The following is an 11,383-nucleotide window of genomic DNA, read 5'->3' as shown; positions in this document are numbered from 1 at the left end:
TTGGGATTTAAAGATGGCTGCTCCCAAAGGATATGCATGGCTTCTTTGATTTTCAATTGGAAACGTGTGGAAGCAGAGTCGAGGATTTTAAAACAGTCTTCTGAACACCGGGAGCGACAATTTTCAGAACCTCTCAAGTGCTTAAATATGTGGGAATGTTTGTCGGAGGCGAGATGTTCACGGATGCGGGTGGCGAAATGTCTATTGGTTTCACCAATATAACAGGCATTACAGCCTGCACATGAAAACTTGTAAATGACTCGCGATCGTAAACCCGCAGGGATAGGATCCTTCACCCCAAACCAACTCCTAATTTTAAACGGGGTGAACACCAACTTAATTTCCAGGTCGCTGCAAAATTTGTTGACTAATTTCTTAATTCTGTGTTTTGTTATGATGGAAAAAGGACCGATGTACGGTAATTTAAAATACAAACAATTGTCCTTCCGAGCAACACTCTGAGAGGAATCGGAGGTAAAGTAGTTGTTGAGAAATTTTCTAACAACATTCTCGATAATGCTAGAAGGAAACAAATTCTTCCTTAATGTTCTGGTAAGGTTGCTTATGTCCAAGTGAAAACCAGTCCAAGTATTATTAATTTTAAATACTCAGTCAACCAGAGTGCGTACTAGTTCTAATTTGTAACTGAAAGGTACAAAGCTGTAAAAAGTAGTGAGAAGACCGGTGTAGGTCTTCTTGTGGAAAACTGAGGAAATAATGCCCTGATTACTATGGTTATCTTAAAGCACATCTAAGAAGGGAAGCTTGTGGTTTTCTTCCTTCTCCATAGTAAACTTGATGTTAGGATGCTGGCTGTTGATATAACTAAAGAAAGATAAAGCATCCTGCTCGGTATTAAACAAAGCAAAGGTGTCGTCGACATATCTACGGTAAAACTTGATACCTGAATTGTAATTCTCTAACCAGCGTTTCTCATGGTGACCCATAAAGAGATTAGCTAATACAGGAGAAAGCGGGGAGCCCATGGCTACCCCATCAATTTGATCGTAAAAATTACCCAAAAATGAAAAATGGGTTTGAGCAGTGGCAAAGAAAAATAACTTAGTAAGATTTTCCCGTCCTAATTTAATATCTGGATTGCCCTTCATAATGTAGTCTACTGCTAAGTCGATAGATTCGATGAGGGGAATGTTGGTGAAAAGACTTTCGACATCGAAAGAAACCATGAACTTATTTAGGGTATGGAGTCTAGTGACTTCACTAACAAAAGTAAATGTGTCATGAGCACAGTAGTCATTAGGGATGTGAGGGTTTAACAATGTACATAAATACTTAGCTAGGTTGTAGTTATAGGTTCCAATCGAAGAAACAATGGGCCAGAAGGGAGGTGTCGAAGAGTGATCTTGAACCTTATGCATCTTAGGAAGGCCATAAATTCTGGCTGGTTGAGATCCTGATGGATAGGTCTTGTCATAAATGGTGTTCTCAATTTCATCATTCTTCTTCAGGTTGCGAAGAAACCGTTGTAATTGGCCCTCCCTTAAGAGAGTTGCATCATCCTTAAGTTTCTTGAATTTGGACGAATCCGAGATGATGTTAAGGATACTGCTATCATAAACTGTCCTGTCCAAAATGACCACACCATTCCCTTTGTCAGGTTTCAGAATGACAATGTTCTTATTCCTTTTGAGACTTTTCAAGACTTGGAGTACTTTCCGATCATTGTGAGATACACGATCAGAGGCGATGTAGGAGCTCGCAAGATGCGATAATGCAGCTTGGAGCTTACCAGTTTGACCACGATCAACGATTTTCTTGACCATGGAGCCATGAATAAGTTCGAAGCAAGTATAGATGTCAGACTTGCGTATAGATGGAGGACAGATGGAATGAGTCAGACCATTTTTGAGTGCATCGCATTGCTCAGAGGACAATTGGTGGGAAGACATGTTGATCACTGTTTCGTCAGCATTAAATGGCATAATTGCGTGTCGGCTCAAATTTCGAAGTTTCGTGGTTGGGTGTTTTTATTCTGTTCTCGCCTTCATCCTTAATTATTCATGTTATATCTCACTTTGTTACACTATTTATTGCTCAACTTTAGTTTATTTCTCATTTGTCAACTGACGATGGATGATGTTTCATCCGAAACATGTATTGATTAAATATGAATTTCAAAAACATCGTATGGATCATCAAAGCGATTAATTAAATATTCTGATAATATCATGATTTATCACTATATCACAGGGGGAAGAAGAAATTCTTACTTAATTAAATATTCTGATAATATCATGATTTATCACTATATCACAGGGGGAAGAAGAAATTCTTACTTAATTAAATATTCTGATAATATCATGATTTATCACTATGGTAGCGTTCCTTTTAACCAATCCAGTTTCGAATCTAGTGAATCCAGATTGTTTCAATTTTCGTTTCAGCCGGAACAAAAATCTAAAAATAGATTACGCAACAACGCCAAGGGGCCTGGTAACCATTTCTCTTTCAAAACAAACATGGCGGGCATAATTCGCCGAGCGCCACTAGCATTTTTCTCGTTGTTGGAGGAACTTCTCCAAGGGCCAACTGATGAAACACGCGATAAAAAGGAAGACATCCTTATGTTTATGATGCTCGAGGAGTTTTTGAGAAATTGTAGAAACGCTGAAGTTCGCACTGAGTCGTACGTTGAGAGAATAGTTCCAGCTATGTCAGATTCGTCCTTTCGCCAGCACTTCAGACTTTCGAGACCGACGGCCCAAAGGCTTGTCAACATTTTGGGAACCTGCCCTGAGATCCCAGTACCCCGAGAAAGAGGTCGTCCTACTGTTAACATTGAAAAACAGCTGCTAATAACGGTTTGGTACCTTGGAAACCCTGAGTGCATCAGGTCAGTGTCAGACCGGTTTGATGTGTCACGTTCAACCGTGTTGAGAGTTACCACGAGAATCTGCAACGCACTTGTGAACAACGTTGCTCCTGATTTTATCCAGTGGCCTTCTGGAGACAGGTTAATGCGGACTATTGAGGGTTTCAGTGAGAACAATGGTTTACCTCCATGCATTGGGGCCATTGATGGCACACATATCCCTATAAAGGCGCCACATGACCATCATGAACATTACATAAACAGAAAAGGGTTTCATTCAATGCAGCTTCAGGTAGTTTGTGATGCTGACATGATATTCACCGATGTTTACTGTGGCTGGCCTGGAGCAGCGCACGATGCACGCGTTCTGAGAAACAGCCCTTTATTTCATGATGCAGAGACCAGAACAAATGACATACTTCCAGGACAAACGTACATCATTGGAGATGCAGCCTATCCTTTAAAAACCTGGTTGATGACAGGATTTAAGGACAATGGCCATCTTACTGCACAGCAAAAGCGTTTTACAAATCGTCTAAGTTCAAAACGGATTGTCGTTGAATGTGGCATTGGTCTTTTGAAAGGAAGATTCCGGAAGTTGAGAGTCATGGTGGATATTGACAGAATCAGGTTTTTACCAAAATTAGTTATAGCAGCATGCACACTCCACAATTTCTGCATTTATTCAAATGATGAAATAGATGATTTTCTACAACCTCTAGACGATGATGATGATGCCAATAACTTTGTTAATATTTTTGCTGATGACAACAATGCTGTTCGAAAGAGAGCTGAAATCATGGACATGATTTGCTGAACTTTTGCACTTCATCTCTGTCTGTATGGTGCAAAACAATACATTTTTAAGACAAATAACTAATTCAAGCAGGTTCCCAAAAGGAAGGCTTCACTGGGAGGGCGGATAGTCTGCACAAGAGGGGTACCTTTTTCAGTCACACTAAGTGGTCAATTCATTTCATTATTTTATTTGTAAAAGGGTTTTAAGTGAAAAATGAACAAAGGAGATGCAACATCCCTGTTGTGGTCAGTGTAAAACCCAGACTGCAGACTGCAGACTGCAGACCTAGTGACCGCTTCTGTAGGTATGTGATAATTGATCATAATACAGTAAAAACCCTCATGTAAGAACCTAGAAAATTAAGAACCTCCTGGCAGAAATTTGCTACTTTAATACCCCAAAATATAAGAACCTGTTTTGCCAAACTCTAAACAAGTAGGGTCTTACACGTGGGTTTTTACTGTACTTCCATTTTACAAGTTATATGTAAGGGTTAGGGTTGTAACCTCCGGTAAAGCATTGCCATAGCACAACTTTCAAGTACCCTTCTCCCTCCCTTTTCACAGACACTTTCAGCCTGGAAAGGCTATTATTTACCAGTCTGCTGTTATAAACTCAGCTTGACTGTCGAGCCAGTTTTTTTTTTATTTTCTAACCCTCCAATTATTTTCTGCAGCATACTTTATTATAATTACTCTAAAATGAAAAAGGTCAGGACAAATCAGAGCAATTGATTTTGAACTATGTAATGGATTTGGTACATTGCGAGTGTGCTCATGGATAAATTAATTGCCAAGTAAGTTATTGCACATTGGTTTTGTTCTGAATAAACCCTTTGATGAAGGGTAAAAGGATGAATGTGGGCAAACAAGCAAGATTCTTAAGAGGCTTGGCTGATCATAATGTGGCCTTCCGAAGCAAGTTCTTAAGGACAATGAAAGCAATAGCCTCCATTGAATGGAGGGTATTGTTTTAACATTTGGAACTAATGTTAGTTACAAATGGTGTTGCAGTTTTGTCCATGGTCATTGTTTGTTGTCAAAGTAACTCTTTGTTCTGTAGAAAATTGTTCATTTTTTGAAACAGAACATGCCAACACTTCCAAGAACATCTTGGTATCACATGGAGGGGTTGTTATCAAATCATGCTACAAAACTGGCCAACTGTCAATCAAAAATTGCCCTTTTAATTTTGTAAATACTGTAGAAAACTTTTCACATTCCACAAAAATTGAATTAAATTATTTTGCCTTTGCAAGTTGAAAATATCTCAATAATAAATACATTTATGCCAAAATTGTCTGAACTGCAAGTCAATTTCATTTGTAACATCTCAATAAATATGAAATATTTCGAGAAAGAATAATTTCTGACAATTAAATGGTCCTCGAGAATATGTAATATGTAAATGTATTTAAAATAATTGACAATAAACCAGAGTAACTTAACATGCCTTATTTCGAAATGTCCTTTTCAAATAGCTCCAGCAACCTGTCAAATCGTTGCATCTTTTGCTGGTGCATTTCCATGACATGTTTCTCCTTTTCCTCTTCTTTTTCCCTTTGTTCCCGCTGGTACTCTTTGAACAAATCAGTGAGACTCTCCTTACTCTGAAGAGCCCTTTTGGCCCTGGACCTTTTAACCTCTCTGCGCGGAGTTTCTTCGTTGTCCAATGATGGTCTTCGTCCATCAGTAGAAGATGCTGCAGCTTCTGCAAAAGAACCTGAACTTGAACTTGTACGGATGAGGTGTTCACCAACAGGACCAGCCCTGTTGGAGCAAACTGCCACTGGCTTTACAGAAGGTGTCATGCCAAAGATATCGCTCAGCTCCTCAAAATATGGGCACGTCTTTTTGTCGTTGCCCGACACGTTGTTGTGATCGACTGTTTTTGTGAAATTTTGCTTTAAGTTCTTAAACTTCGTTTCACATTGAGCACCAGTGTAGCCATATCCTTTCTCTTGCATCTCCTTCGATATTTCCTCCCACAAAGTTTTCTTCTTTGACTTTTTGTCTTTGAAAAAGTTCTCCCTTTCTTTGTACAAAGACAGAAGAAACAGCACTTCATTCCTTGACCATTTAACTTGCAATAGCGGAGTTTCAAATGCGGCGGCTGGAGTTTGAACCTGAACGATAAGCTGGTCAGGGTCGATTGTTGAGAGAACTGCAAAAAATATAGACATTATACCCAAAGAACTTCCAGTTGTTTTCAACTATTTCCTGAACTTGACTTATAAATGAAACAAAAATTAAACATTTCTCTGGTTTTAAGACCTTTTGCTCAATGTAAAGGAAAATGATTAAAACACCTTGTACCTGAACAGGCTGAAAAGTCCCATATTTCCTCCGCCATGTTGTTTGTTGTGTGCCGAGCTGACAGACCACGTCGTATAATCCACACCAAACTCGCTCCCCGATGACAAATGGAACGGAAATCTTAAACCAGTTTTAGTTACCAATCCGAACGATCCACGTTCGGAGGTAGATTGTTTAGATTGCAATCTAAGATTGGTTTCGCCATAAATGGAACAGGAAATCTAATTTTTCGATCGCAGAATCCGGTTTTAGGTTGGTTAAAAGGAACGCTACCTATATCACAGGGGGAAGAAGAAATTCTTACTTAATTAAATATTCTGATAATATCATGATAAATTATGCTTATATGATAAAAACCTAATGCGGAATATCAAAAAATCAGTCCCTTATAAAACCATTGATTAATCATGATATTATCAACATTGCTTACAAGAAACATACAAGATATTTCTTGATATATCATAAGTGATAATTAGTCATGATATAGTGATAAACCGCAATGCTGCACCTCTCTCACAAAACCAAACTACTGAAAATTGTTCGTGGTCTATTTCATAAAACAAAGGACGAATTACCATCCCACACGACTTTGGAACTTCTTGCTGAAGACTTTAACAAATCGTTTCGAAATAAAATCCTTCTCATAAGAAACAACCTTCACAGAAACAAAGGATCACTACTTGCAACTACCGTTTCTGATGATTCTTCAAACACACCAGCTACGTTCGATTCATTCTATCTGCCTGAAGTTGAAACGATAAAGAAAGTCATTGGAATGCTGAGAACGAAAATCTGCACGCTAGATCCAATCCTAACCTGGGATCAAGCGTACTTTTCTTGAGACAGGGCGCTAAAAAGTACGCCTGATACAATTTCTTAACGAGTCGTCTGCCGCCCACCTGTCAAGAGTGATGTTATCATGTGTCATGCTATAAATGTGAGCCAATCAGATTTTACCGGAAATCACCTGCACGCTGCGATTCAAGTAAAGACGCGACAAAAACAAAATAGCACTCTGGCTTTGATGTCTGCAATCAAAGCTATTTCTGCAAATCCTGCTTGATAGTTGGTGCGGTTTCTCTGTTCAAACCATCAAGGAACAAAGAATTTCGAGATAAAATGGCAGAAAAAGCCGGAATTCTTCATGTCATCATCAGGCGCAATCAACAGTGCAATGAACTTTATTTAAACTCGAATATTTGAGATGCCAATAAAAGATGCTATAAAAATTGATATGTGGAATACGGACTTTGAGAAATTCTACTTTTTCAGCAGCAGGTACTCAGCTATCATTTTGTTAGAAGTGTGTTGAGATTGTTCAGCGATTCCGTAAACAGTGTCGAATTTCTCTGTCAAGCTCGGCTGATTCCCCGAATATGGCAGCCCTAAAGTTCTATTCGGTTCTTTTTGGATTCGCAAATTGTTGCTTCCGAATATATTTTCTTTATGCATTTTCTTCTTGAATGTTCAGGCCTGTATTAATAACACTATTGCCAAATCCCGTAGGAAGTACAACCGTAATGCCTTCTTTTATTCAAATCATTCTTTGGATGCATTCTCTCCGCTCTTCCTTTAAAGGTTTTTGAAAAAAATCTGAAGTCGAAGCAACAGCAGCTGTAAACAGAGCCTAAAGATCACTCCTGTTGAAATCCTTCTCGGCGGCCATAATTTCAGCAGCTGTTAACCAATTTACAAGAAGTATGATTTGCAATTCTGTAACCAATCAGAGCGAGGCTCCAAGAGCTCTATTGTTTTTCGGCCAATCAGAGTAAAGTCCAGATTCTGGACTACGAGCAGACGACTCGTTAAGAAATTGTATCAGGCGTACCTTTTCCCACCATGTCTAAGGAAAAGTACCCCTGATCGCAGGTTAATCCAATCCCTACTCGCCTAATTACAACAAGAACAACAACAACAACTTTTATTGACCCCTTATACTTGAAAAAAAAAATTAATGTACATGAAGTAAGAATTAAAGCTAAATGGGGTGTTGGCTTCCTAAATAACTAGAAAGTTAACAAGGCTAGGAAACCAAACTACATAGAATAAATTACAACATAAGGGTCAGAATGATGCATACACACACACACACACACACATTGAACTATAGATAACTATAAAAAGGACAAACAAAATTTACAAGCCATGGGGAGAAGGACAGATAAACTTGGATGAAATCCTGAATATAATAAACGAAAAATCAAATTTAAGGCAGCAAATAAATCACAGAATAAACTGAGAAGAAACTCATTACCCTAGGGAAAACAGAAACCAGAATGAAATTAATATTGGCACAGCAATTCATTTTTTAGTTTTTTTTTTAATTTACTAAAAGGAGTTGACTTTATATCTTTCCCAAGAGAGTTCCATACCTTTGGTCCTTGAAAGCGAATATTAAATATTCCATAGTTTGTTCTAGCTCGAGGCAGGTAATAAGATTGATTTGCTGCACTTTGTGTATTGTAGTTATGAATATTAAGCACTGAATTGAAGAAGGTATCAAAATTCGAAGGCAATGAGTTATTATGAAATTTATGCATAAAAAGTGCAATATGAAATGTAACAAGATCAGAAAGCTTCATAATTTCTAATAATCTAAACAGTGGAGTTGAATGCTCATCAAATGTAGAAAAAGTCATAAATCGAACTGCTTTTTTCTGTAAAATATATAAAGGCTGAAGTGTAGTTGAGTATGTATTACCCCAGATAATTATACCATAGGTCAAAAATGGGTAGATTAAAGAATAATAGAGATTAGTAAGAATATCAATATTAACATAATGGCGAAGCTTAGACAAGATGCCTACACTTCTTTTAATTTTCTTTACAGTACATGCGATTTGAGGTTTCCAGGATAAATTTGAATCAATTAAGATTCCTAGGTATTTAATACAAGATTCCTGTTGCAACCGCTTCCCATTTAGAGTTAGGTGGAAGTTGAATGTTAATTTCCTTTGAGGAGGATGAAAAATTACAAAACTAGTTTTTTCTATATTAAGAGAAAGTTTATTAGCACAAAGCCAGGAATTCACATTAGAGAGTTCATTGTTCATACTTGCCTGTAGAGAGGTGAGATTTTTATGTTTGCAGAATAAATTAGTGTCGTCAGCAAATAAATGAAAATCAAAAACTTTAGAACGATGGTGAAAGTCATTAATATATAACAAGAAAAGGATTGGTCCAAGGACTGACCCCTGAGGAACGCCACATGTAATATTAACCAGAGTAGAAGTTACACCATTTACAGTAACTGTTTGCCGACGATTTGCAAGATATGAAGTAAACCACTGATTTGCAATCCCACGGATGCCATAGAACTCAAGTTTTTTTAACAATATCTCATGATTTATGGTATCAAATGCCTTACTGAAATCTAAAAATATACCACAAGAAAAATCCCTCTCATCAAATGCCCTTTAAATCTTATCGACAATACTAAGGATAGCATAATCAGTGGAATGCTTAGCCCTAAAACCAAATTGATTATCAAAGAATACTTTTTTCTTTTCAAGGAAGTCAACTAACCTATTACACATAAGCTTTTCAAGCAATGTATTAAAAACAGACAACAAGGAAATTGGTCGATAATTGGATAAACAGTTCTGGGATCCCTTTTTATAGACTGGAATTACATTTGCTAATTTAAAACTATCTGGTACTATACCAGTCTCAAAGGAAGCATTGAACAAAACCTCTAAAGGCTTAGATATAACAGTTTTCAAAATTTTGAGAATGGTCACAGGGATACTAAAAAGACCAGTGGCTTTGCTAGATTTCAGTTTAGTAATTTCATTTTCAATTTCTTCTGCTGTTATAGGAGAAATAAAAAAGCTATTACAGAGAGGAGTTTTTAAATACTCTAAAGGAGACATTTCAACATTTGGTATTGAGCAAGCAATGTCCTTTCCAATATTAACAAAAAAATTATTGAACATATCGGCAATCGTATGACGATCAGTTATGACATTACTATCGGTAATAATTTTAATGGTTCTCTGACTTGTTGGAGGCTTAAAATGAATAATTTGTTTAATACCATTCCAAATTCTTTTACCATCTTTACTGTGTTTCAAAAAATAATTACTGTAATATTGTTTTTTGCTAAGTTTTAATAAATGGTTTAATTTATTCCTATAAAGTTTAAACTTGGAGTGAAAATAGTAAGATTTGGTCTTTAAATATTTTTTATAAAATTTATTTTTTACTTAAATAGACACTTTTATTCCCTGAGTTATCCATGGCTTGGACTGAAATTTTAATTCTTTCTTAGATAATTGTTTCAAAGGAATGTGTTTATCTACTATATCAGAAAGTGTAGAGTAAAATGAGCAGAACATATCAGATGGATCAGAATCAGAAGTAAAATACTATGCCAGTCTATAGATTGCAACTCACTGATTAAGGTCGATTGGTTAAAATTAGAGTGGTCCCTTTTATATCCTTTTATATTGGAAGGGAGAGAACTAAGATTACTCAGAATAATGAAATTAGCCAAGTGGTCAGTAAGATCATAAACTATATTCCCACTGAGAGTAAAATGCTCAATAGAATTAAAGAAAATATTATCAATTAGAGTAGCAGTGTGATCCGTTATCCTCGAGGGTTGTAAAATGTGAGGTTGGTAAAAGAAGGAAGCAAGGGTATTAATGAAATCATCTGATGGTTTGCAAGAATTCAAGAGATCAATATTGAAGTCACCCATTATGAGGGAATACTTATTTTGCAGATGTATCTTTTCAATTACCTTGTTAATATAAACCATGAAATTATCCAAATTTCCATTTGGGTGTCTATATACAACTCCACAGATTAGATTGGATTGACCGTCACAATTAATCTCTATCCAAAGAGCTTCAAAATCGACATCTGTAGTTGATAGTTCTGATAGAACAGTAAAAGTTAAATTATTGTTTATATAGAAGCCAACACCCCCTGCATTTGAGAGGCTTGGCTGTGAAATAAAATTATAACCTGGAATATTAACATTTGTTATGATATCCTTATCAACCTTAAACTTAATTTCCGAAAGCCCCAATACTGAGAAAGGGAACTGCAATTCAGATAGCAAATGAACAAAATTCTCAAGATTACACTGCAAACTTCTAATATTGCAGTGTAAAGCAGCAAAGGACTTCGAGTGTGTTGAAAAGTCATTTATATCATAATTGGAATGAAAGTCATGAGTAGTATAATAGTTAAAGTTCTGATCTGAGGGCATATTATGATCAACATCAATATTTGTAAGGTGTGGAATAACGGAAACAGGAGAAGTTACATTTAGAATCGGTAAGTTCTTAAGTTCAGTGACCTTATCAGACAGTTCACTTTGGTTAGAAGGGCAGCTAGCCCCTATACCTTTAGAACAGTATGTAATGCTATAACATTATCAGTACTTATCTCTTTAACTTGTTAAATTCTTCTTGATTCTTTATAAGT

General features: G+C 36.6%; 2 protein-coding genes across 2 annotated transcripts in view; both read right to left on the bottom strand.

Moving 5' to 3' along the window:
• Positions 1-740: 740 nt before the first annotated feature.
• LOC138031519 (uncharacterized) lies at positions 741-1,943 on the bottom strand. The gene has a single exon (XM_068879203.1). The coding sequence runs from the start codon at positions 1,941-1,943 to the stop codon at positions 741-743; it is 1,203 nt and encodes a 400-aa protein (XP_068735304.1).
• A 9,397-nt stretch (positions 1,944-11,340) lies between these two features.
• Positions 11,341-11,383, bottom strand: part of LOC138031518 (uncharacterized) — a 771-nt gene continuing 728 nt past the window's right edge. The window contains exon 1 of the mRNA XM_068879202.1: positions 11,341-11,383. This exon is cut by the window's right edge and continues 728 nt beyond it. Within this exon, the coding sequence (XP_068735303.1) occupies positions 11,341-11,383 (43 nt within the window).

The sequence above is a fragment of the Montipora capricornis genome, chromosome 14, assembly GCF_036669925.1.
Source record: "Montipora capricornis isolate CH-2021 chromosome 14, ASM3666992v2, whole genome shotgun sequence".
Lineage (NCBI taxonomy): Eukaryota > Metazoa > Cnidaria > Anthozoa > Scleractinia > Acroporidae > Montipora > Montipora capricornis.
This window is presented reverse-complemented; position numbering and strand designations above follow the sequence as displayed.